Source organism: Silurus aristotelis (genome assembly GCF_946808225.1).
Source record: "Silurus aristotelis genome assembly, chromosome: 28".
Classification (NCBI taxonomy): Eukaryota; Metazoa; Chordata; class Actinopteri; order Siluriformes; family Siluridae; genus Silurus; species Silurus aristotelis.
Window position 1 is genome coordinate 7,854,316 of NC_139601.1, and position 27,829 is coordinate 7,882,144.

General features: G+C 37.2%; 2 protein-coding genes across 5 annotated transcripts; one reads left to right on the forward strand and one right to left on the reverse strand.

Moving 5' to 3' along the window:
- The first annotated feature begins 3,301 nt into the window (after positions 1 to 3,301).
- maf1a (MAF1 homolog, negative regulator of RNA polymerase III a) lies at positions 3,302 to 11,127 on the forward strand. 4 transcript variants are annotated; one of them, XM_083534295.1, is made up of 8 exons: positions 3,302 to 3,412; positions 4,228 to 4,327; positions 4,758 to 4,886; positions 7,964 to 8,132; positions 8,250 to 8,371; positions 8,523 to 8,642; positions 8,807 to 8,914; positions 9,368 to 9,468. In XM_083534295.1, the coding sequence occupies exons 2-8, from the start codon at positions 4,245 to 4,247 to the stop codon at positions 9,390 to 9,392; spliced, it is 756 nt and encodes a 251-aa protein (XP_083390421.1). In that variant the 5' UTR covers positions 3,302 to 3,412; positions 4,228 to 4,244; the 3' UTR covers positions 9,393 to 9,468. The 4 variants fall into 4 exon arrangements, with proteins under 4 accessions (XP_083390421.1, XP_083390423.1, XP_083390422.1 ...); XM_083534297.1 differs by having other exon boundaries at positions 3,371 to 3,389; XM_083534296.1 differs by lacking the exon at positions 3,302 to 3,412 and adding an exon at positions 3,662 to 4,108 and having other exon boundaries at positions 9,368 to 11,127.
- A 318-nt stretch (positions 11,128 to 11,445) lies between these two features.
- Positions 11,446 to 16,139, reverse strand: trib3 (tribbles pseudokinase 3). Its single transcript, XM_083533616.1, has 5 exons — positions 15,286 to 16,139; positions 14,176 to 14,463; positions 13,648 to 13,940; positions 11,954 to 13,333; positions 11,446 to 11,907 (listed from the first exon to the last, which is right to left on the reverse strand). Exons 2-4 carry the CDS (start codon positions 14,461 to 14,463, stop codon positions 12,868 to 12,870), a joined length of 1,047 nt encoding a protein of 348 aa, XP_083389742.1. The 5' UTR covers positions 15,286 to 16,139; the 3' UTR covers positions 11,446 to 11,907; positions 11,954 to 12,867.
- Positions 16,140 to 27,829: the final 11,690 nt, after the last annotated feature.

Consider the following 27,829-nt stretch of genomic DNA (forward strand, 5'->3'; position numbering starts at 1 on the left):
TGACCTTGGGGTAGCCATGTACAACATGACTTGTTTTCAACCTTCTTAGGTTCTCCCACTCCACTGCTACAGTGCTTGTTATAAAACACCTTTATCTTTTATAATGTTTTATTAAAAATCTTTTTTTATTTAAAACTCCCTGAGAAGAAACCTTGAGAGGAACCAGACACAAGAGGGAACCCATCCTCATCTGGGTCGCACCGAATGTCAATTTATTACAGATAAACAATGTTGAGGTGTGCAGTGATGGTGATCAGATGCAAACTGTAGTCCAGAGTCATGTAGCAGACTGCTGACATTAACTACTGTCCAAATTCAAATCTTCAGATTTCCGGTTCTTATTCCGTAATTTCATGGATCCCCAGGGCATTGTTGAGAAACATCCCCAGGGCATTGTTGAGAAACATCCCCAGTTGCATAGAGTGGCCTCCAATCGAAAAGAACACCATCCAGAGGCAGGCCTGGATGAAGTGGGCAGATCCAAGAAGAGGGGCAGGAACATTGGTCATTGGAACCTCAGGAGCATGTTTAATTCGACTGAGAGAGAGAGAGAGAGAGAGAGAGAGAGAGAGAGAGAGAGAGAGAGAGAGAGAGAGAGAGAGAGAGAGAGAGAGAGAGAGAGAAGAGGGGTGACAGGGACAGAAGGATATGGATTATTAAGTATCCTTATTGTTGTATGAAAGTTAATGTCACTGTGCAGTTGGGGACTCCGGCAAAACTCGCTATAGCAGCATTACTGAAAGGGAGAAACAGAAGGTAACACAGACATGAGGGATCTCTGGTATAAAAGACGACCCACCACACCACCATCAACAAACCTGAGTAAATGTGTGAGAGTGAGGGGACGACAGCATACAAATATCTCAGTTTACCGAACACTCTATATCCATGATCCCTCCAGATCTGCTCCTTTACCTAAAAAAATCTACTAATAAAAAGCTTGACTAAATAAATGTTTTTTATCCTTGACTTGAACAATGAGACTGTGTCTTATTCCCGAACACTGATTGGAAGGCTGCTCCATAATTGTGGGGCTTTATAAGAATGCTCCTGATTCTTTATATAATATGTATTTACCACTGCTATTTCTATAATTTTAGCAAAATCTACCACCTAATTCTGCCCTTTCACATTCCTCTCCTTAAGGCCATACCTACCCATCACCTCATCATCCGTTCCCTTTACCTACATGAAGTCTGCTTGAAGTCTGCCCCAATCATCAAGCTTTCTTTCCTACACTCTCCACCACTTTATCTAACTCACTCCAGAATTTTTCCTTCTCCTCCATCCCACAACCCACTTGTGGAGCATATGTACTGATAACATTTAGTATCACCCCTTCAACTTCCAGCTTCAAGTTCATCAACATATTGGAATCTCTCTTCACCTTGTAGACTTCCCTCAGGATCACCCCTACACCATTTCTCTTCCCATCCATACCATGGTAGAACAGTTTAGACCCACCTCCAATGTTCCTGGCCTTTCTCCCGTTCCACTTGTTCTCCTGAACACACAACATATCTTCCTATCTCCGCTCCATCATAACAGCTACCTCTCTCCCTTTACCAGTCATAGTACCAACATGTTAATTACCAACCCTAACCTCTACTCTCCTACACTTTTCCTTGTAATGTCCATGTAGTGGTTGTTAATTCTCGGCTCTGTAGTGCTACTGGCTTTAGTAAAAATCAATACGCTAAAAATAAAAATGAAAGGATTCTCTACTGGATGGATCTTATCTTGCTCCTCCAACTTCCACTCTGCTCATCCATGTTGCCTAGTAAGAAAAGTACTAGCAGTGCGATCACTTAAAATACCCGGGGGAAAAAATCCTCATGTCTGATTGGCTGTTAGGTTTCATCAAACTCTTTATAACTTGAGACAGCTATGAACTTGGCATTGAACTTCCATTTGTATGTCGATTAAGTCAATATAGCGCTGCAAGTCCTCTATTTAATCTCATAGTGAGAAACACAAGGTGTGGCGTGTGAACTGGTTGAAATTCGTGTGTCTCACTGTGAATGTTAACCTGTTAATTCAGTTAACCGTTGTGTAATTGACAAGTTTTATTTTTAATCATAATTTTTTTTGTTTTATATGCTTTATGATTATATATGATTATAAAACAGAAAGAAAGAAAGAAATACAACAGCTTGCCATTGGGACAGTACCCTTAAAAGGACATCTTTGTACCTTATTTACCCCAAAAATGTATAGTTGTACTTTAAGGTACACATTAGTACTCTACGGTAGTAATGTGTACCTTTTTGAGTATAAAGTACAAAGATGTCCTTATAATAATACTAAGAGTATATTGTTTACATATTTTAAATTGTATTTTGTGTATGCACAGTACATGGCACACAGTAATGGATACTTGCACATTCAAATAATCGTCATTTTGTTCTATTCTACAGTCCATGTTTCAGGAATAAAACAAGTAATTCAAAACAAATTATTGAAAGAAAATATGTATTGAACTCAACTGACAAACATGTCAAGACCCGATATCAATTATACAATGAGATAAAATAAACATTTAGTGTCACTTCTTGTAAGCTTCCTGGCTGGTTTGTTTAAAAGTAGTAGCTTTTTACAGTGTTAAAGCGAACATATATCTCAATATATAAAGCTACTTAAAACTGCCAAAAGTGTTTCTGCGACGTTCCTTCCCATCTATAAAAGAGTTAGGGAAAATACACAGAAAAAAAAGTTTGTCCAAGCAGCTATTTTTCCTTAAAATTTCTTCAAAACTTGGTAATTATTCAACAAGAGCAACAGGCAGAGTTACTAAACATTGTGCAACACAATTCAGATACCATAAGCCAACTAAAACTGCTTGACTTTTTTGTAAAAAGGGGTGAAGCGTTTTTTGTCGCTTTGAGCTCGTCGCAACCGAATGTGGATACAGCGCGGGACCGCGGAAGCGGGCGTGTGATGATGACGTGACAAGTGAGTGACTGATTGCCATGGATACGTGAACGTCATGTATAGACTATCTTGTCTCTTTGAATTTTAAATCACTATGCATTTATATACATTGCTCCATTAAAAAACTTTAACATGTCGTGAACACAACTCTCCACTAAAAAATTAAGGGGGAAGAATTTACTTTTTATAAAAAGTACGTGGGACATATCCCCCGTGTAATCTACGCCCCTGCATGTGGTACTCAACAAACACCATTTGTAGAAAAGCGTTCTTATTCAGTTGGATTTCCACGCTTCACCACTAGAGGGAGATTTACAGTTTACCATAAGTTACCTCTGTGACAGCACAGTGGACCGCCTTCGACGGAGTGCTTAAAAGGCCAGAACACTGAGCAGCAGCGCCGTCATTCAACATCCCGCCACCTATCGAACAGGAGCTAGCAGATGAAAGCAAGAATGGTGTTGGTTCTTCGAGCTAGATAGTAAACCTCCCTAACACCATTTAATTAAACTGTACTAACAGCTTACACTCAGGGTTGTAGGACCGCTATGTGTAAAGCACTAAATTTCACCCAGAGTGGGACACCAGCTCATTACACACACAGACTCATTTACACCAAGGGGGAGATTATATAACTAGTCAGGCTTTGGTAAATAGACACAAACAGATACCCTGGACTTCTCCAAAGGTTCTTTAAATCCATGTGCAGACTGAAGCTCCAGTCCAGTGGGTGTCAGTCTAGTAGTCATATTGCCCTTCTTCCGGCTCTACCGGATGTAAATAAACATCTTTCCGACCTGGGAAAGCGTCGCTAGCTGTGAAGTTTATATTATAGACGAAAATATTAAGAAAGTCTGCGTCTAAAAAAAAACGAGACGCATAAGAAAAGGCTTGCAAAAGCCTTGCGCCTCTGCTTTTAAGCTCGGAGTCAGTAGCTGGGATGCCTAATTTTCCTCGTTATTTCACTTTTAATGGCAGGTGCTGGAAATTTTACAGTGAGAAGGAAGATATATTCATCCGACATCGAAGTGCAATAAGCTCTCGACAAAGACCTTTACGTGTACTTTTGCAGTAATAGTAATCTATATTAAAGACTCGAGTGCTTTGGCGCATGTTTTAGGCGACAGATAAACGTTGCAATAAAGTTTAGCAGACAATTACATGTTGGAATCATATGGTATATGGTGTACATATAGCTACAGTTTGCTAATATAGAAAAGTTTTGTAGGTTAATTAGTAAGGCTGAAGTCCTGTTTTTTTTTTTTGTTGTTTTTTTTGTTGTTTTTTTCTTGTCAGAATACAGCTAACCTACAATGAAGCTTTTAGAAAATTCAAGTTTTGAAGCAATCAATTCTCAGCTAACAATAGAGACTGGAGACTGCAAGATAATTGGGCGGTAAGTTTTTTTTTGTTTGTTTGTTCTGTCAGTAGACTGAACAAGATCTATGTTTATCAGTTGATCAAGAGTAATGAGACCTGTATTGTAGAGCACTGGCATATGTGAATGTGACAAGCATGACGACTGGGCATCTAATGTTGATTCATGCCTCATCTCTAGCATGGAATCGCTTCTTAAATATTGTTATTATTGTTAATATCTACTGACTTTTTTTGTGCAAAAAAACAAGTCAAGAAAATACTGTAATACTTACGGAGTACTAAAAGGAATAACTATAAATACAATATTTTGCCACAGTCGAAACTTGGTAAACATCTACTGCAATAATGTCCTATTTTTCCGAAAATAGCTGCTCATGCTGGCATGCCATTAAAAAGAACAAACAACAAACAGACTACTATGTTTGTGATGCTGTTTCTTTTCCTAGAATTGAAAGCTACTCCTGCAAAATGGCAGGAGAAGACAAGCAGATGTTTAAGCAGTTTTGTCAGGAGGGACTGCCTCATGTGCTAGAAGCATTGTCCCCTCCTCAGTCTTCTGGAGTCAGCCCTAACAAGTATGTACATGAAATGCTGTCCCTTATTTGAAACCTGTGCATGTAAGGCCATATATATATATATATATATATATATATATATATATATATATATATATATATATATATATATATATATATATATATATATATATAGTGAGGAAAATAAGTATTTGAACACCCTCCTATTTTGCAAGTTCTCCCACTTAGAAATCATGGAGGGGTCTGAAATTGTCATCGTAGGTGCATGTCCACTGTGAGAGACATAATCTAAAAAAAAAAATAACCAGAAATCACAATGTATGATTTTTTAACTATTTATTTGTATGATACAGCTGCAAATAATTATTTGAACACCTGAGAAAGTCAATGTTAATATTTGGTACAGTAGACTTTGTTTGCAATTACAAAGGTCAAACGTTTCCTGTAGTTTTTCACCAGGTTTGCACACACTGCAGGAGGGATTTTGGCCCACTCCTCCACACAGATCTTCTCTAGATCAGTCAGGTTTCTGGCCTGTCGCTGAGAAACACGGATTTTGAGCTCCCTCCAAAGATTCTCTATTGGGTTTAGGTCTGGAGACTGGCTAGGCCACGCCAGAACCTTGATATGCTTCTTACAGAGCCACTCCTTGGTTATCCTGGCTGTGTGCTTCGGGTCATTGTCATGTTATAAGACCCAGCCTCGACCCAGCTTCAATGCTCTAACTGAGGGAAGGAGGTTGTTCCACAAAATCTCGCAGTACGTGGCCCCGGTCATCCTCTCCTTAATACAGTGCAGTCGCCCTGTCCCATGTGCAGAAAAACACCCCCAAAGCATGATGCTACCACCCCCATGCTTCACAGTAGGGATGGTGTTCTTGGGATGGTACTCATCATTCTTCTTCCTCCAAACGCGTTTAGTGGAATTATGACCCAAAAGTTCTATTTTGGTCTCATCTGACCACATGACTTTCTCCCATGACTCCTCTGGATCATCCAAATGGTCATTGGCAAACTTAAGACGTGCCTGGACATGTGCTGGTTTAAGCAGGGGAACCTTCCGTGCCATGCATGATTTCAAACCATGACGTCTTCGTGTATTACCAACAGTAACATTGGAAACGGTGGTCCCAGCTCTTTTCAGGTCATTGACCAGCTCCTCCCGTGTAGTTCTGGGCTGATTTCTCACCTTCCTTAGGATCATTGAGACCCCACGAGGTGAGGTCTTGCATGGAGCCCCAGTCTGAGAGATTGACAGTCATGTTTAGCTTCTTCCATTTTCTAATGATTGCTCCAACAGTGGACCTTTTTTCACCAAGCTGCTTGGCAATTTCCCCGTAGCCCTTTCCAGCCTTGTGGAGGTGTACAATTTTGTCTCTAGTGTCTTTGGACAGCTCTTTGGTCTTGGCCATGTTAGTAGTTGGATTCTTACTGATTGTATGGGGTGGACAGGTGTCTTTATGCAGCTAACGACCACAAACAGGTGCATCTAATTTAGGATAATAAATGTAGTGGAGGTGGACATTTTAAAGGCAGACTAACAGGTCTTTGAGGGTCAGAATTCTAGCTGATAGACAGGTGTTCAAATACTTATTTGCAGCTGTATCATACAAATAAATAGTTTAAAAATCATATATTGTGATTTCTGGATTTTTTTTTTTAGATTATGTTTCTCACAGTGGACATGCACCTACGATGACAATTTCAGACCCCGCCATGATTTCTAAGTGGGAGAACTTGCAAAATAGCAGGGTGTTCAAATACTTATTTTCCTCACTGTATATAAACATATATACACCCTGATCAACCATAACAATAAAAAACACTTGTCATGGACACACAAAACTTCTGAAGGTGTGGTGTGGTATTTGGCACCATGTCAGCGGCATATTTTTCAAGCCCTGTAAGAAAGAAATGGATCCTCTATAGTGCTGGCTTGTTTGTCCAGCTTATTCACATAAGTGGTATAATCGAGACATGAGAAAATTGAGGCCAAATCAGCACTTTGGCCTCAAGAGTTTTCCCATCTTTCTCACACTATAGCATTTTCCTGCTGTAAAAGGCAACTGCAATAGTTTTGCCATGAAGCGGCGTTCTTGGTCCGCAATAATGTTTAGGTAGGTGGTCTGTGTGAAAGTAACAGCCATGTGAATAAATGACAGGACTAATTATTATCGATTGCCTTCTTTGCTTAGTGGAGCTTGGTGCTATCTTTACCCCAGGTAAAATAATGTGTAAAAGAAAGCATGATTCATATGACCAGACCACTTTATTTAATTGTGCCATGTAGGGCTGCAACAACTAATCGAGAAAATCAATAATAATCGATAATAAAATTTGTTGTCAACAAATGCCGTTATCGATTACTTGGGCTGCTCAAATTACTGGGTAGCATGACGGTAAGATAGCACAGCCACTTGCCAGCAGGAAAAAGTGTGTGTCCCAAGTCATCCAAGGCATGGGAGCATTTTATGTTAAACGCAACAAAGAACCGTACCTGAAAATAATGCAAAGTGGAGCTTGTGTTGCATGGAAGTACCACAGTGAAGCTCGAGCACATGAAACGAAAACACACTGGTGTAATAGATGAAGGTGAAACATTAGCATGGTAAACAAATACTGTATAATCCTCATCATGTGAAAATATTATAGTTTTATGAGGTGCTATTGTGTAAACTGTTTGATAACTTCTGATAACATGATCTGTTCTGTCATGACTTGCGAGCATCAGATTGCGCAATCACCTCACTCATGACATAGTGATGGATTCAATGAACGGTGCAAACTAAAGCCAAATCTAAAAGCAGCAAATAACAGCAGCAATAAATGATAAAAAAATTTTCTATTGTGGTTTTAGTAAAAACACTAATGCATATTTTTTCCTTAAAAAGAAAAATCAAGTCTGTTAGCTTGCTGCGTTTCTTTAATGTTCATTTTCATGTTTGATGTGAAAAAGACTTCTTTTGACTGGTATTGGCACTTTTTTTTTTTTTTTTTTTTTTGCATTGTACTGCTGCCATGTTTTTGATTGATTAACTGCATGAATGTTCTGAGGTTAAGTTTTTAATGAGTGCACAGTGGATTATATATTTGTAACACATGTTTATGTACTTTTAGACTGAGTCAAAGTCAAAGTGGTGATGAAGCAGAGGGTCCACTTTCTGACAAGTGCAGCAGGAAGACTTTGTTCTACTTGATTGCTACACTTAACGAGTCCTTCAGGCCGGACTATGACTTCAGCCGCACCCGAGGGCATGAATTTAGTAGAGAGCCTAGTGTCAACTGGGTAGGCAAATTTTCACACTTAGAAGCATTGTTAAAACTGCACCAAGCTAAAGAGCTGTTTAGATTATGTTTAATGTTACCACTAAGTGAATGTAAAGTTAAAAATACACTCTTTTAGGTGATTAATGCTGTGAACAGTAGCTTGTCTACTGCTGCTGGGGAGGCATACAGTCGCTTGCAATCTAAGCTCTGGGAGGACATTGACACTGAGATCAGTTTGAACGAGTGTGACATTTACAGGTACAAATTCTTATACAAAACTTAGACAATATGCATGTTCTGGGATTATAATTAATATAGATCACTTGATTTATTTTCCACATTTTATATTAAATATGATGTACACGATAATTATACACTACTTAATGACAATATTCTGTTATAATTCTAGCTATAATCCAGACCTTGATTCTGACCCGTATGGTGAAGAAGGCAACCTGTGGTCCCTCAATTATTTTTTCCACAACAAGAGGCTGAAAAGGATTGTGTTTTTTACATGCCGCTCTGTTAGGTAGTGTATGCTATTTACTCCTGTTGTATCACTCCTGATTTAAAAGTAATATAAACTTTATAATGATAAACTAAATAGTTACATGAGCATTTAAGCTTGTAAATATTTCACATAGAAGTAAATTGGGTATGTAGTGTTTAATACCTGCTTACATTGGATTCTAGTCTTTTTATGACTCCACGAGACTCGGGAGTTGGAACAGACCTGGACCTGGACCTGGACCTGGACCAAGGCAACTTTGAGGAGGCGGAAAAAAACATTGATGGGGAGTGGTGAGAGTACACCATATGATAATAAAATATCCTTATAATAATTTTTACAGAGTTTCCCTTATGTTCAAAGGTTTACATTTTAATAGTTTAAAAAATAGTACATGCTTGCAAAATATGTAAAACATAAAGTATATGATGACTGAAAGGTTCATTTGCAGGCCGTTTCCTCAGCTGTATACATTGTATAGTGAAATGAAATTGTTTTCTACATTTTACATACATGCATGACATAACACATGCATTCAATAATTTAAATTACACAGCATTTAACAATACAATTAAACACACACACACACACACACACACACACACACACACACACACAAAACACTAAACACTAAACAGGAGAAAAACACAAAAACAGTTTTGTTAGGAGACAAGCATTGACATTTAAATACCATTTTTGACAGTAACTTGTACCAGCACAAGCTGATTGTGTTCTTTTCATTGCAGGTATCGGCCATTATGTGCCCAGTAAAGATGTCATAAATCCTCTGCCTTGCTCCTGAATGCCTCTGAAAAACATTTTTCATAAATAAACTTTTGAGATCTAATGTCTTTTCCATTTCATTTCAAGGGATTGTTCCTTTCTCTTTATAAAATAGGAGAAAATACATTTAAAAATTATTACCCGGAAGAGGTTCACACCTTTGGTTTAATTAAAAAAAAATTTATAGTGTTTGTATTTTTCAGTATTTGTTATTGTAGTTCTTTTTTGTCACCAAATTCTGAGGAACTCTGCACACTTGCAAAGTATCACATGCTTTTCTTACATTGTCAAAATTTCAGTTAAGTGCTTTTTATATGATTATAAAGTTATAATAGTTGTATTTTATATATAACAGTTGGATGAAGCGATTTATTCTTTACAGTTTACTTTTATGACCACATACATCTGTTTCCAATTCCATCCCCTGTGTCTTCACAATTAAATTTGCAAAATGTATATATTGATAAATAGATGAAGCGCTTTATTCTTTGCAGTTTACTTTTATGACCGCATATATCTGTTTCCAATTTCATTCCGTCTTCACCATTGAATTTGTAAAATGTATATATTGATAAATGCATTTTCAGTCCAGAATTAAGCGTTATTTAGCATTAACATTAACATTTTATTGGATTTGAATAAATTCTGTAATATATTGTCTTTTTTTTGTACCGGTTTAAAAAATGCTGTCTTTTGCCACCAGGTGGTGTGTTCTGCTTTCCTCCCTCTTAGTTCTTAGAATTATCATTGTTGTTTCATTTATCTAGTTATAAAAACTTGATTGCTGTCATATTAAGGGACCAAACGTGTTTTATATTGTATTTGTGTGTTATTTTCTTGGAGTATGCTGGGGTTGCCAATGAGCAAATTGTTTTCTTTTCAGAATGTCAAGCTTGGTAGATTTTGGAAATGAGTGTTATGCTTTTGTTGCATTTAAAGGCACGATCACACTGAAGTAACCTGTTGTAACCTGTTGTATGGCCGGCCAATATGATTTAATCTTTTTTTTTTTTTTTTCTACTGCAGTATGGGTAATGTCAAAATTATCTTGGGTTTTGGTCTTTTGCTATGCTTGAGTAGAAAACTTTTTTAATATGCTACTGTTTTAAAATGACTGTTCTACAATAACATTATTGTTTATCATTTAAGATTTATACCAGTATCAGTTTAAATAAGTTGAATGTTATCTGTACCATTTATTACATTTTAGCAAGATATTGTAACATTACAGTAGTGTGATCCAAGGTGGGATTCTGTTCCAATGATATGCTAAACTTTTGTCATGTACAATCTTTTTATATAGTAAACTAGTAACCAGCTCAGTATATTCTCTCTGGTGGCAGCTACTTAAACAGTGGTTGAGTGTCTTTGGCATTTGTTTTATATTGTGCGTGACTCTATAGTGCATAACACTAGTTTGTGGTAGCTTAATTATACCGATGCTACCGAAATTCTTGGAACTTTAAATGTTATAAAATGCATTATTGTTACTCAGAAGATTTATTAGTGCAGGGGATTTAGAAAGCAAACCCCATAGAGAAAAGCATTGGGAATCCTAAACGTGTACTTTAATGTGCATATTTCTGTATGTACATTTGTTAAGGTGCAAATCTTTGTTTGTGTGGTGCATTTTAGAAGATGAACAGCTTTTGCCTTGTGTGCTCTGGGCTCTATTATGTTTAATTATGTTTGTTTATTATGTTTAATAAATCTCTAAAGTTATTATCAGTTTAAGTTAATTGTTTTACTTCATTAATGGTTAACTTAATGCTGATAAACTGTTTTTTATATATATACAGCGTATATATGTGTGTGTATAATATATATGTATAATATGTATTTTATTTATATATATATATATATATATATATATATATATATATATATATATATATATATATATATATATATATAAATATATATATATATATATAAATACAGAGAGAGAGCTATATTAATAATATCCTACGTTAGGCGGGATTTCTAATTAACCCTTGAAGCACAGTAAGTAGAAAACCAATATTTTATAGACATGCAACACTTTTTTTATGTACTTTGTTTATTTGTACTGGCAACAAATACTTACAAAACAATTACAATGACCCCTTCAACTGAGAACAAAATGTAGTGTCCTATTGTTGCCATAGTTTAAAAAAAAAAGATATTTACAAATTCACATAATAGTTTGACAAACTGATGACTGTCAACACACTGTACGCAGGCATTACTGCCGACAACTGTAATGCTTCTCTTTTTCTCCAGTGTGTCACACATGCCACACACCGCACTACCATTACGTGGTAATGTGCTGTGGTGTGCAAGAACGAACACTCTGTATTCTTGGGGATCTATGTCCACCCACAGCACATACACATATCAGACAGTACTCAAGCCCTAGGTCATGTTTTATCTATGAACAAAGACACCATGCCAACAATAACATCAGAGGTTCCTCAGAACACTTTTACAAACCTGGCATTAAAGAATCTTAATCCTGAACGGTGTGTGTATATATGTATGTATGTATATATATATATATATATATATATATATATATATATATATATATATATATATATATATATATATATATAAATATAAGAGAGAGAGAGAGAGAGAGAGAGAGAGAGAGAGAGAGAGAGAATGTGTGTGGATTATAGCTTCTAATATACACGAACATGGCACGGCATTTTTTCTTTTCTATCATGTTATCTCAGTGAATCAAGAACAGGGTCACAAGACAACAGATATGCCTCTAAGTGTTGTGAAACACTATTCTTTTAAACCCTTCATATACAAGAAAGCCAATGTGAGCACTTCAGCTAACGTAGCAGAAAGTCACACATTTAATGAGGTTTGGTGAACTTAAATCTTTGGTAGGTTACTTAAAAAAGCAACAAAAAAAAAACCTACTTAATTATAAACTTATTTTTATAGTGAAAAGGCACTTTAAATTACTGTGTTTCCCACTGAAAAATATGTAAACAGTACATACTAAAAAGGCACATACTGTGCATCAAGTATCCCAGGATTCAAGTCGGAGGTATCGGGCAAAACAAATCAAAGTCTTTCACAAACTTAAATGTACATTTTATGAAGTATATACATGAAAATCACAACACTGTTGAACTAAATGTTTGCAGGAGTGGAGGGGTAAAGGTCCATTTGTGCCTTCAATAGCAAATCTACTCCTGAAGTCATTTTAAAGCCCCAAAACACCATTTTATAGCCCTTTCATTTTGATCTTAAACAGCATGTATCACCATAGGTATTCACACCAACCTTAGGTCTATTTGTAAAGACCACAAAGAGAAGGAACCTGAATCCAAACAGAAATCCAGTTCACTTTGTCTTGAATCTGCTAAGTGTTTCTCATTTTGCAGCCACCTCAAACAGTCAGAGATCACAGACAGTGCAGGCAGATGCAAGCATGTGAAAGCTCGTTCTGGTTCTTCACCATGTTTCAGTAACAGTCTCCTTCTTTTCCTTTCTCAAAGTCTGGCACCACTTGGTCATTTGAGTGCCTGGAGATAGGGTGCTGGCTGACAAAGGTATTGTTGCTACAGTGGAGCCACGGGTGCAGCAAAATGTCTTGGGCCTCCAGCCTCTCCAGTGGTGACTTTCTGAGCATGCAGCACACTAGAGACTTGGCTCTTGGGGACAGAGTCTCGGGGATTGTGAAGGCACCCCTGCGTATTTTGCTGAACAAGGCAGCAGGCTCCACATCTTGAAAGGGGTAGCGACCCACCAGCATTGTGTAGAGTACAACTCCCAGGCTCCAGATGTCTGCTGCCTTTCCAGAGTATGAATGTCGTGAGTTCAGGATTTCTGGTCCCACATAGGCTGGACACCCGTGCTTGTCTGTGAGAGAGTCGTCATCTCCGTTGAGGAGACAGGAGTCCTCTAGGTTCTGCAAAACCAGCTTTGTTCTGTGGGCAAAGACCAACATTCATTTAGGTCCCTTTCTTTCATTCATTCATTCATTTTTTCATTCATTCATTCATTCATTCATTCACTATTTATTTACATCAGATACTTCTATAGTTACAAGTTTGGTTTTGTTTTTCTGATAGGAAATAGATAAAATTTAATTCAATGAATTTTTATTTGATTTTATTTAACCATTAACATTGTCTCAAAGCAGCTTTAAACAGATAATGCGCTGATAAAGAATTAATAAGATGGTTCTTTATGTGTAAGTTTGTCACTGATAAACAAGCCAGTGGCTAAAATAATGACTGACCTTTGTGCATCAGTAAAGACGAATTTGCGCAACTTGAGGTCTCTCAATACGACGCCATTTTCATGACAGTGGTTGACCGCCGATGCCATTTGCTTGAAGAGACGCACGGCTTCGTCCTCCTGGAGCCTCTTACAGGTGCGCACATATGAGTGCATGTCACCGTAGTTGCGTTCGAAGAAGATGTACACATTCTGCTCGCCCATGATGATCTCTGATATCTTACAAATGTTGTCATGAGGAAGCAGACGGGTGTACGGAGCGATGAGCTCATGGTACTTCCTCATCGAAAATACCTAGCAAACATAGGCAAAATTAATTATAGACCACCACAAAGAACTAGACTATTTTTTGTTAACACAAGCCACACAAAGAAAAGAAATGGAATGACCTCAACATATTATGAAAAAACGAGTGCATTCAAGAAAGGGAGCATTAGATCAGTCCCCCAGTTACTTCTAGTTACTTTTACTTTTAACTAAGGGCAAGTGGCAAAATCCTCCGGACCATATTGACGGAAAATAACCTTACCTTACAGGTAAACTCCTGCTCAGTGATGCGATGGACAGCTCGATATGTCTGGGTGCCCTCTGTGGCCTCTAGTAGAATATAGCTCCCAATGGAAGAGACACAGAGCTTTTCTGGACCTGTGTGCTCCGTGCTTTGTGTTTGAGGCCGGAGGCATGGGGCTAGACCAGGGGAAGGGGGCTGGCTCAGCTTACGACGCTTGCATTTTGGTGCATGGGTGTTTTGGGAGTCTTCACAGTCCACTCGCTTTAGACGCAGCGGGAGCGCAGGTGCAGAGAGGTTTACGCTCATCTGTAGAAAAGTGAATGAAAAGAGCCATTGTATAAATTATTTGAAGACAAAAGATCAAAATTTGCTCAAAGGACTGGTTGGAATACGATCTGCATAGCCTGAAGTGCACCATATGCTGTGTTTTCCGGTATTCGTTGGCCAATGTTTTTTTTGCACATATTTACCAGGTAAATGAAGGTTACTTTAGACTCATGCAGTTGCACAAATAGGGACCTCTGAGCAGGCTCGAGTTGAAATAACAAGTGAGCTATGGGGATAAAGCCATCTGGGAGAAGGCAAGGCTGAATCACATCCGCTGTTCCATCAGACAGACTAAAAATGGGTGAATGTCTGTGTGATGAGCACAGTTGCTTGATGCAACCAGTCTCGTACTCGAGTTACTGTCGAAAGCATAGGCGCTGCCAGTGAGTCACACAACGACCTATTACACATTCAAGCGCGTCACACAGTGACGTAGCGCAGTCTCATTTTTCCACTGCCACCTTCCGATAGTTTACACATAACCCAGGCTTAAGCAAATAATCAGCTTGTGCCGAAATTTCCCCCAAATTATTGTATTAAAAAACCCTGTATACACATAACGAAGCGTGGAAATCGGACGCATTTGAGAAACCCGGAATAGCGTGTCGCGTTTGAGGGCAGGTTTTGCGAAAGAGTTGCACCATCACTTTTTCCATCTAAAGTTTAACCCAGACTATTTCACAATCTTTTTTTTTAAACAAAGTGCAGCTCATTGAGACAGCACATACCTGGCGACAATCTTGTCTTTGTTAGTGAGATAATTAGCAAAAAAAGGAAGAAAATCAAACGGGTGCCACTCACCTCGCTGCTGAACAAAGGACTCGCTCCTTCAACAGCAGAACAATAGTAATTCAACTCCAGCGCCAGTTGTTGGAGCCCAACTCGGATATTATCTTTTTTGGCCTCAATAAATTTTTTTTTTTACAAAACAAATAAAATAAAAACTAGTGAAAGTGAATATGCAACTGGTATAGAAGTGTACACAGGAACTCTTCCAGGAGAATTAACGCCGAGAGCCAGGCTGGACGAGGTGATTGTTCCTCAACTGTACTTGGCTGCTGAGTCCAAAAAGTATCCAAGACGCAAATGTAGAGGAAAATCAAACAAAATGAGGGTTTTAATTTGTTCAGACTTGAAGGTTTGTAGTTTCCTTTTGTTAAGTTGTTCGGGGAATAATGCTGAATTCTTAAAGTGGGAAAAACATTTAGCGTTGACACTAATGCCTTTGTTCCTGACTCCGGCTGAATGAAGGCTGATAATCACAAGAACAAAGTCGATCTTCTTGAGTAAAGCAGCTTCTTGGTCTTGAAATAAAAAGAGCAAAGCTGTTTGAAAAATAAACATCGAATAAAAAAAAAAAGATATGGTTCTAACGAACGGTTCAGATGGAGGAAAAAAAAGTTAAGTCCAGAAAGTTAAGAGAAACGTGTCCCAGCACTGGTGTGTCCTGGTCTTAACCATATGGTTACGGCTCAAACAGGACTCGAGAGAGTTTAATGAATGAGGCTCATACATTCAGACGTGACCCCTCCACCTGAGCGTCCGAATTGTGGGCTCCCAGTTTGCTCGGTGACTCCTATTATGCTTTCTTTTTTTTTGTGCGTGACACCAGCTTCGCCTCGATGATGCTGTACTGAGCGCGATTGCAACATCTCGAGCTCCACCTCCTGCGTCTGACGACATCTGGAGCACATCGCCGCAATAGCGGGCAGCACAGAGCGCTCATGCACCGGGGGGGGGGGGGGGGGGGGGGGTTGTATCAGCAGGGTATGAGGAGTAAACATTCACTACGCCATAAAAGCAAATATTACCCGAATAATAATACGCTTTAAAGAGCGGAAGTCGACCTCCTCCCCCCCATCTCTCTCTCTCTCTCTCTCTCTCTCTCTCTCTCTCTCTCTCTCTCTCTTTCTGTCTGTAGTTAAGCACTGTCCTACCTCTGTATGGAGACCACTCTGTGCAGCTGAGAATGGTTCCATATGAACTACTTGAACATCCATGAAGTTACTGAGCAACACAAGAACTATGAGAATGGATTTGGATTATAGTTATTATAAACTATAACAACTATAATTAAAATATACATGAACAGCACACCTCAACAATGACAAAACTATATTGAATGGATGTTCTGTGCCATCCAGATGATGATGGGTTCTTTTTTGAGTCTGGTTCCTCTCAAGGTTTCTTCCTAATACCATGTCAGGGAGATTTTCCATGCCACTGTCACCACTGGCATACTCATTAAGGATAAACTTATAAGGGTTAAACTTACAGGCACTACACCTATACATTCCCACTTCCTAACCTTCGTATATCTGTAAAGCTACTTTGCGAAAATGTCCATTGATAAAAGTGCTATACAAATAAAACTTAATTGAATTTCTAACAAAAAATTGGCAGCATGTAGAGTACATTATATAATAGTACTACTGCTACACTATTAAAGCACACCCCCCTCCTTTTTTCTGAGTCAATACTAATGCAGGTGTTGCACCATGTTTGCAGTGTTTACCACAGGGACATTCAGGGAGCCTGCATGACATAGAGTCTGCAGTAACTGATCCTCATTAAAGTTAGGTTTATTCTACAAAGAAGGCAAAGTGAAAAATATGCTATTTTGAAGCAAGAGTAAAACTGCTGTTGTAAAAAAAAAAAAAAAAAAAAAAAACCTGCATGGGCAAATTGTGCATTTCAAAACCATTATTTTAATAATGCTAGTTCATTACATTAGGGTATTTGTGTATTTGTGCATGTAACATGTTTGCTGGCTATAGCCGTTCTTTAGAGCAGAGCCATTTAAAACACAGCCCGGTGAATCGCTATACAAAACTGTATACAGTTCAGAAATACAATGTGCAATCGTTTGTATATTCCTTTTAAGTTTGTATATTGTACATTCAGTTTGTATATTGTATACTTGTACATTCACTTTTACTTTTAACAAAAAGAAATACAAAGAAATGTCACATGTATAAAATAAATTTAGCATGCTTAGCGCTTACAGTTGTTCCTTCATTATAATCATGAATAAGGACCTTTGAGTGGTGAGGTGAGAATCTACCCACTGTGCCTGTTTAGTTATTAATAATAGAAAAAAACCTGATGTCAGCTCTCTGTGTATGTACTGAGAATATACCCCCCCCCCCCCCACACACACACACACACCCCGGAAGACATGTGTGAGGCAGGATGCTGCTCAACCCTCTGAGTTTCAGGCTGAGTCAGATTATGTGTGTGTTTGTGTGTGTGGGCAACAGAGGCTTCCTGGGATGTTCCACAATCAGCAGGATTCTGAGTGGGCGATTAGCCACCTGCTACTCAAAATGGAAACATTTCATCCACACCATGCATCTCAGCATTCAGGCCTATGTCTTCTAGACCAAAATTAAAAGCATATCAGCCTCAAGTTTAATATATGTTTTTTTTTTTTAAACACATAGTGTCCTATACCATTTTAAGATTAAAATAATAGCATTACATTTATTTTTACTTAAAACATAGTCATTGGTGTATGAACTAATGGCAACTATCATTTTTCCTTGGTATATACACCAATGTATCTGTGTATAATCCAGTGGCAACTATAATGTTTCCTTGTTCAGAGCTGTGAACACACACACAAGTTAATTAAATTAGTTTACAACAGAGGATGTGTCTAATTTAATTTAATTACCTAAATAGTCAAGAATTTGAGTCGGCTTTAAGATCTCTGCTGATTTTCAAGATGACAGGTTACAGTAAATCTGTTGCACAGTTATATCACCAAAAATATAATGGAACAATAAAAATTCACCACCCACACCTATCAGAGGAAGGCTGTTTCTACTATTTACTTTTTTCAAAGTTTGTATACTCTTTTTAACTGAATGTTAAATATGTGCAAATTGGTAGTGACTCATCAGGGCCTGTAAACTGTTGCTTGCCTGAAAATAAATATTGCATCAATTTGCAGGTGTAAATTGAAACTCACAGATAATTTCACTGTGACTAGCAATGCTCTTTGTTGTGATGGAACTAGAGAGTAGGTTAAGAGGAGTTTAATAAAATGTTCTATAATGCAACACCTGTTGTATCTATATTAAAAAGAGGAAATAAATGGTCTTATGTGAATTAATTTGATATAGATTACCTCATATTTTTGCTAAAACATTGATAAAGATGATAAAGTCTTCTAATGCTTGAGACAGATCTTGGTAGTAGTAGACTTCATCTGGAGTGTGTACTATATATTTTTTATAGATTTTGAAACACTATATTCCACACCACTGACCATCCTCATGCATAAACAAATAGCTTTTTACTGCACTTTTTGAATTCCACTGTTCCTGACCTTTAAAAACGACTCTTAATTGACTTTGCATGGCTTTTCACAGATAATTTCAAACAAACATTAAGGGGCAGAAAATGGATCTTGTTGGTAGTATTTAAATTCCTGTACGTGCTGTCTTTACATTTGTTTGATATCATTAAAGAATGATGTAATTGTGTAAGATGTTTAAGCTTTTAAAAATACCCATCACACTGTTTTGTTAATTTTTGATGTAATTAATAAATTAATTCAACATTCAGTGATTGGTCTTGGTCTACATGTACCACAACCTCTCAAAGACACAACTCTAATCTTTTTTAGATGACAATCCTTGAGTGGACGGTATTGTAGTTTGTGTGTGAATGGGCTTGACAAAAACTACAGCAACAGTTTATTTACAAAGACTTGTGTATTCCTTACCGAATTGTATTAAAGTATAGACAAAAAAAAGCATTGACGTGAAGTGTCGCATCTTTCACACTAGGTTTAATCAGCACAGACATTTAACCAAAAGCTTTGGTTTTGGTTTCTGAACAATACAACTAGTATCTAACGACTTGCCCCTCTCACTCCCAATGGCACATTATCACCTTTATGTTTGATAGGAGGCTGTCTTGTTTGAAGTTTGAGTTTCCTCAAAAAACAGTACTAGATGCTTGTTATTTTGTGTTCTTTTAATAGTTGCGAATATGCTTTAAAATATTGACTGTGTATCTGTACTGTTGTCTGTTGTATTCATTGAGCTGTCTGGTTATCACATGTTTTACTTTGGAGCATTTGGCCCTTTTAATCATCAGGGATCCAAATTAATTGAACACTTCTGTTTGTACAGGGTATCCCATTTCTCAGCTCTCTTTCACTCCATTTTTCTATTTATCTGCTATAAAATAACATTTAAAGGCACATTTACTTACATAAAGTGGTCAGACCACAGATAGTTCTGAATCTGATCAGGTAAACCAATGTTGGTGATTTAGTTAGTCAATCATTGAGCTGTAATGTTTATGTTTTCTACAGTAAAAGGCAATCAATAGATTTTAAGCATAAAAAATTGCCAGCTGTTATGTTGCTGTTTTAGGGTTGTCTAGTTGTGATAAGTCCAGTTTATTCTCTAGGCTAGCTAAAGACTTTTTTTTTTCTCTATTAATGAGAAAATACCATTCAACCTTATTAAGATTTGCTAATACTATAGACCACTCAGTGAATATAGTGTCAGTAATCTAAAATGTCTTTGCTCACTGAATATATCTGGGGTGTTTTAGACCATTAAAATTACCTCAAGTTGGACTGTGAAAGTGTGATATTTTGAAGGCAGTGGTCCTAGATGGAGTGTATTGCCTAGTATCATTAGTCATTGTCTTGTTAGGCAACTATTTTGATTGGACTTGCTGATCATGCTTGAAGCTGAGAGTGTTTTCTGATTAGTTGGCTACTATAGATTCCCAATACTTCTAATATTAAAGAAAGTATGCAAGAGAGTGTTAGTAGGTTCTGTAGAAATGAATAGTGTGAACACAATACACAAAAAGATCCACATGTGTATTTTCAGATGTTTAATGGAAATTAGATATTAGTTAATACTGTAAAAAATGTTGGCTAATAGAACCTATGGTAGATGTATTTCAGTCATGCGCTCTCACATGCAATAAACCTGACTCGAAATTACCAAATTGATTAACTTCCTTATTCATTTTGCACTGAAAGTCTCAGTTTCAGTGGAAATTTTGCCTGGAGTGTTACTTAATCCTCTGTCAGACGACACAGCCTCCAAATCAGCAGTTTTTAACACTTCTCAAAACAAGGCCCATCGGACGGTGACTGTGAAGTGAGACTACTGAAACTTCACTCATCCATTATCTGGCTTTTTATTCAGTTGTGAACATGTGGAACTAAAGAAGACAGAAAAAACAAAGATGCACAGTAAAGTTATAACCTGACTGCTAACTGCTGAGTAATATCAATATTGGTATTAATATATTTGACCAATTTACTGTGTTGCATGTTGAGCACACCGCAAGTAGGCTTGGAAAAAACTTGTGCATTGCATCAAAAGGGTAAAAGAACATTAAGTTTTTTGATCAAAGGTATTTAGCAGTATCTGTGTCTATGCTAATATAGTTTATTGTATTGGCCTACTTTAAATGTTTGCTTGAAACATACCTGCTTCTTTCTGACACTATAAATCTTTTTCTTTGTTTTATTTATAATCCATTATGAGGCCTTATGTCTTCGAACATACAGTACAGCTAAATTAAATTGCGGTAGAATTGCTTATCACATGCTGGAGTCAGTAATAACCCCACCCTCTCATAAAGATCAAATGTGAACATTACTGAAAAGGCATGGCCCTTAATCATGTTGCAGGCAGATAGTAATTGGTACTTATTTAGAGCCCAATTCGAATCTTGATATTCAATGTCTAAAATGAAATGATAATTTTTTGTTGAAAATGTTGAAATTCACTTTAGGATCTGTAGTGTAAAAAAAGTGCAGCTGCAGCACTGCCTGTTACTTTAGTCCAATATTTAAGTACGCCATACCAAACATACAGGACTATTAGGTGAGAAAAAAAAAAAAAAAAAAAGTGCAAAATAGGTTCATAAATAAAAGAAATTACTTATTTAATATGAGATGAGTGATTAGCATTTTATATATATATATATATATATATATATATATATATATATATATATATATATATATATATATAAAATGCTAATCACTCCCTGACTTGGCAATAAAGAAAACTGCAGTAGAACTGATTTTTATATCATTTTTTTCCTTTTCTTAGAACTAAGGTTGAAAAAGGATGTGTAAAAAAAAAAAAGGGGGTAAAAAAAAAATGTCAATGTTCAAATAGCACTACTCAAGTGCTAGCTGTGTTTTTATAAAGTTCCCTAACATGTCTCTATATTAAGTGAGACAATAAAAAAATTCCATTTCCAGTCCACTCCTAGACATATAAGTGACTTCTTTTAGTCAGCTGCCTTTTCTGAATCACACGCCTCGCATAACAAGTCTGATAAAAAAAAATGAGGCCAAGTGAGTCAACCATGGGTGAGAGGTTGTGTGACGAAGTGAAAGCTAGCAGAGAGAAAGTAGGGAAAGTTATAAAGAATCAGAGTGATAATTCACATTAAATTTGCCTATATAAGTGATAGAACAATGACCTTATTTTATACATATGAGTAATATGTAGTCTTACTCTCATAATATCACATAGAGCTTTTACTAAACATTGCAATAATAAGTGCAATCTGGTTTAACCCTTTTGGCACAGACAGAACTGGACTATTTTTTAAGTAATGGAATATCTATATATATAAAGCTCAAATACCACTGACTGACTCACTCACTCATCACGAAATCTCAAAAACCACTGAACGGATTGCAATGAAATTTGGAACATACCTTCCTCTTGGGTCTTAGGTGCTCACTAAGAAAGGGTTTTAAAAAATTCGGCCTGGATCGCAGCTAACACGCGAAAAACGCGATTTCTCACACATTGTAAATTCTTCGAAATAACATTACCGATCCTAATGAAACTTAGTACATTGTTTCTTATTAGATGTTAGATGCACGATAAAAATTATTTTCAAAGTAGTTTGCCCTGTATCGGTACTACAAAGGGGTAGTACGTTATTTGTTGACGTTACGTTCTGATCTCTGATCATCCAGTCCTGCTCCGTGCTTACTGCTTATTGCCATATTGCTTAGCGTTCTGCCTTCCGTAGCGAAGCACGCGTACTTTCAGCTAGTACTATATAAAATAAACAATTAGTTTCATAGGATTTTAAGGAGTTTTTATGACCCAGAAACATTTATTATCTTTCTGATTATATATTTATTATCTTTCTGCCTTAAGCCCTGTTACAAGATCCTAAGATATGAGATTAACCACAACCATGTGGTTTTACATGCATTACATTCATGTTAAACTGCATTAGTTTTGACATAGAAAAATACGCATTCTGTATTAAAGAGAACACCATCCAGAGGCAGGCTGGGACAAAGCGGGCAGAACCAAGGAGAGGGGCAGGAACAGTGGACACTGGTACCTCAGGAGAATGCCTAACTCGATTGAGAGAGAGAAAAAGATTAAGAAAAGGGGTGACTGAGAGAGAAGGATATGGGTTATTAAGTATCCTTATTGTTGTAAAAAATGTAGGACACTGAGCAATTGGGGACAGACGTTCACTCAGATACTGCGGCACGAGACCATTAAGTGCTTTATATGTCAGTAGTAGTATTTTGTAATCACTGCAAGATTTAATGTGGAGCCAGTGTAGACTGAGTAAAACAGGGGTGATGTGGTAATTTTTTTTTTATCTGGTAAGGACTCTTGCTGCTGCATTCTGGACAAAATGAAGCTTATTTATTCACTTACTCAACCAATCAGACAGTAACGCTTAACAGTAGTCTAATCTAGATACTGTATAACAACAGCACTAACTAGTTTTTCGGCATCCTGTAATGACATCACTAAGCACTAAAGTCGAGCAAAACAAGCAAGGAGTTATCTAAGGTATCAAAAGAAGGTATCTAAGACCAAAGCTCTAGTTTCCATCTTATATATATATAATTATTATTTATAAATTTGTATTAATATATAAATACAAATTTATAAATAATAATTATATATATATATATATATATATATATATATATATATATATATATATATATATATATATATATATATATATATATATATATATTTCTCCAATACCAAATTACACTAATTGTGTTCAGGAAAGTTTCTGAAGGACAGAGGTTTGTGAGAATTTCTATTAGTCAGGATGCAACCCTCCTTAAATTTTTTTTTCTCAAATGCCTATCCTCGAGCTTAAGGATATCCTATTAAACTAACACTTCCACGAACAGCAAGGAACAGGAAAGGGGAAGCCACTCAGACCACGAGTTCCTTCCTACCACACAACTGGTATATGTCTTTGGAGCAAACCAAGGTAAACTTGATTCTAGTCACTGAAACGAAAGTAAAAGTATTATTAAAAGAATAGTTGAGCCAGAAAAGACATAGCTTAGCTTTATTTTATGATTAAATGTCTCTTTACCCTACAGTAGTTTTCATGACTAAGAAAACACTCTGGTGTTTCCATATCTAAATTTGTGTCTTTCTTAATCTCAGGGTGTCTTACTGTCTGTCTTCTGTCTGCTGTGTTGTTTATTTTCTAATCTTTGCTATCCCTTCCTGTAAGCTTTCATGACTTTTCAGCATAATTCAAGGGGTCGACTCAGAGGAAGTATGGGAAGGATACAGCATGTCCACAGAGCTGGGTGGGAGGCAGATAGCTGACTGATGTTTCTGATATCCTGCAGCTTATCTAATACCCATGCAAAACATCCAATGAGTAATACATGGTTGCCTTGAAAAATGCTTAATTGTCTTTGAATCATGTCAAAAGTTAGGGGTATTTAATTAAAATGTATCTATATTCACACTTAATCAGTAAACGGCTTTATATTTAAGATCTAATTAGGACTGCAAACAAACATACACAAGTTTTATGAAACCGTTTTTTACAAAGCATTTTTTTTACAATGACCATTGTTGAAAGCACTATATAAATAAAACAACAATGAATCAAATAATATGGCAGTTTAACTTCAAAATACTGCAAAATAACTGCAAAATACAAAATAGCTTTTGTTCTCTTATATTTTAATCATATTGCTTAAGAGCTTCATTACCTGCTCTTCAAATGTTAGTGTAGGTCAACAGTGCCTGGAAGACTGCTTTGTTAGCTTAGAGTAGTGGCAGCTGGCTACAATGCATGCACTTCTGATGAAACTCCTTGTAATGCTTGATGGCAGTATTTATTATTGCATGGTTGTCTCTTTTCCCCTGTCTTTCTGACATATTGCCTCTCTCCCTTCTTCTTCTTCCGCTCTTTTTGTCATTCTTTCAGATTTTTTGGTTTCACCCACACTTGTTTCTCTGTTGCTCACCCATTGTATAGATTTGCTCTTTCCATCCGATCTCATTTACACAGCACGCTTATGACAACTAAATTAATGCTTTTAGATCAAAGCTTTTTGAACTTTGGCCTCTTCGTTAAAATAGGTAAATGCAAAACGGCAGACATAAACCTAATATCTACATAGCACTGCAATGTGCTCTGTGTGCGCTGAGAAGCAGAGTCTGTAACCTAATAATAGCTGGCTGTCAAAAAGGTTGCCCGTTGATAATAATTCAGCCATTTCGCAGAAGTGTGTATGTTGAAATCAGTGACCTTAAGCAAGTGTGTTTTTGAGTGGAATTCTATTTCCAGGATGCCTACTTTGTTTTAATTTCCTCATTCAGAGCAAAGAGTTTCACAGTGAATCATCTGTACACATATGCAGAGGTGAATGTCAAGGTTTTACATGCTTATACAGGGTTTAATTACAATCTGTCTCTGTCTGTGCTCATGACCAATGGAGCATTTACCAGGCATACACTGACCTGCCAAACACTACACTATTTACCGTGATATTGCATAGGCTCATAATGACACGAAACTCTGCGTGATAGAGGTGTAACTGCGTGCTGGCTTCCTTTCCCATTGATCATCAGAAGGAGTGTAGAGTGTGTGCTATCATTTGAATACGTGATCACTTCTTTGTGTACAGATAGTTGTCATGGTTCCTTTGTTTTTCCCTGTCAGTGTGTCGACATAGTTCCTGTTGGCTATGAGTGAGGAGCTCTTAAGCAATCCCTAAGCTGTTGCATAACACTGCCCTTCTTTGTAGCTTTCACAGGTGTGCTCTTGCTTTCTCTCTTGCTCTTAGATTCTGTCTCTCCTTCCCTCTTTCAAGATTTTTTTTGTCTCTTTCGACAAACATGTATGTGAAAGCCTAGCTTTTCCTGGAATGCTAGTGTCTCATCTAGTGGAGGTGAGGTAATGCTGTGTACATACATGGCCACAAGCCACTGGGGAGGTACAGAGCAGGAGAGGGGAGGGGAGAAATGAGCAGTGAAGGGCAGTAGACATTGCACAACTGCCTATTTGAAGCTCCTTTCCATTAATTCCTTTCTATTCTAGAGCTTTTGCACTGGTCCACTCCTGCATGAAAGGAAAGAGGTGTAGATTTGGTGTATCTGTAGCAGGTTGAAAGTTTAGAAGGGCCAAACAGAGAGACTGTAATGAAAGAGAAGGACAGCTACCATTTAAAGAAATAAAATAAGATTTTTGTCTTTTTGGTATTTCAAAGAAATTTGCAACCCACCAGCAGTGAAGAATGTTATTTTGAGAATTTGTACTGTTTGTTGTCTGTGCTTTTGAAAAAGATAGTATGTACAGAAAACACATCCCATGACACAACACCCAGCTAGTGATGTACTATATGAGATACTATATGCAACTCCAGGCAATAGCACTGTCTGTCAGTGCAATAGAGCAGAGCTCCAATGTTTACAATGCTGTAAAGGCGTGCAATCAGAGTGCAGTGATGAACAATTGTGAGGTATTTAGCTTGACACACATTCCTACATGCTTAAACCCCTTATTGTCTGTACTGAATAAAGGAACTGAAGGTCGGTCGTGATTGTGCATGCATGTACAACAGCAGCTGTGAGGGCTCTGAGTCTGAGATTGCATGAGAATTGCAGGATGTGACTCAGGTATTAACATAGTGTGACCACAAAATGCTGGTCTAAGGTCAGCTCAGCATGTAATCACATGACAGTGTTGCCTGTGACTGAAAGTAGGAATTTAATCTCCAGCGAGTTTTTAGCAGTCTGTTAATTGTGCTCCAGAGAATTTAGCTTATCATAACAACATCCGGTGTTCATGACTTGATTACAAAACTGACATCAAGCTTGTGCATGGTTATTATATGACCTAAAAAAAAAAAAAGCAAAGAATATGTAAAGCTCTTGGCAAATCTGCACTTTACTTGAATCAACTCTTTAATGTGGGCTGGCAGTGGCAAGACAAAACAAGTTTACCTGAAGCAAAAGAGGATGCATTTCTGTCTCACTAATTACTCTTTTCAGCTTTGCTGTGTTTTTGGGAAAAGGAAGTGTCAAAAAGCAAGTCGGAGTTTCTCTTTTTCTTGTGTAGTGTTATTAACAAATCATTACTGAGAGATAGAAAGTCACTGGAATTCCCCTTTTGAAAATGACATGGCTAAATCAGGCATATTACACTTTAGTGCTTGCACTCACTGGAAAAAAAGGGTATTGCATAGGAGTGTGATGTGGGTTGCAAGGCTAGTTTATATGAAAACATTAGTCATACCATGAATTGCAATGTCAGAATCAGGCAGGGGTAATTATAGCTCTCGGTTTCTTTTGGGATTTTTGGTAATATTTGGCCTTAGACAACATTACATTCACCAGTTCTTTTTAACATATTTTTTCTTTGACATGAAGCTTTGTATAACACTTTTTAAGACTGGTTTCAGAACAGACCCATTTTTCACCCATGTCCAGTGAAACACCGAAAATGCAACAAATTTAAGTGGTACACTGCCAGAGGCAGAAAAAAGTTTAGGTTACCAAAAACTAGAAATATAAAAAATATAAAAAAGTATGCAAATTTTATTACAGGTTTACCAACTTTTGTTGATTATTTATAAACCCAAAGCCAAATTAATCAACGGAGGCAGACAGACCATTATAATGTTTAGAAATGTAGGTCTTCCCTTTACAAAGCCAAGGTGTCAGTGAGTACACTTTCGTACACCATTAAATGACACATGAATCTGAAGGAATCTCTGACAGGAAGAGATCTTACAGACTCAAAGCCATAACAGAATCAGAAGACAAGTTTCTGAGAGACTAAAGCTTGCGTCTACAGTCCAGTGGCAATGCAAAAGCCATTGCTAAGATGCCAAAATAAGAAAGTGGTGTGCTTGGTCCATGAAGCACTGCTAGTGGATTACTGAAGAATCGGAGAAGGCCTTATGGAAGCATTGCTTTTGTATGACATCAAGAAGGGTGAAAAATTGTTCCTTCATACAAACTGCCAAACATCGAAAAGAATGCATGATTGTCTGGGACAGTTTCTAGACTTAAACATTGTTGAG

Bases quoted from the DNA above. Each gene is read 5' to 3' on its own strand.
- maf1a (XM_083534295.1), top strand. From the start codon at position 4,245: ATGAAGCTTTTAGAAAATTCAAGTTTTGAAGCAATCAATTCTCAGCTA. The intron at 4,887-7,963 runs GTATGTACATGA...ATGTACTTTTAG, and splicing joins TCTGGAGTCAGCCCTAACAA to ACTGAGTCAAAGTCAAAGTG. The intron at 8,915-9,367 runs GTGAGAGTACAC...TTTTCATTGCAG, and splicing joins AAAAACATTGATGGGGAGTG to GTATCGGCCATTATGTGCCC.
- trib3 (XM_083533616.1), bottom strand. From the start codon at position 14,463: ATGAGCGTAAACCTCTCTGCACCTGCGCTCCCGCTGCGTCTAAAGCGA. The intron at 13,941-14,175 runs GTAAGGTTATTT...TATGTTTGCTAG, and splicing joins AGCAGGAGTTTACCTGTAAG to GTATTTTCGATGAGGAAGTA. The intron at 13,334-13,647 runs GTCAGTCATTAT...CTTTGCCCACAG, and splicing joins GTCTTTACTGATGCACAAAG to AACAAAGCTGGTTTTGCAGA.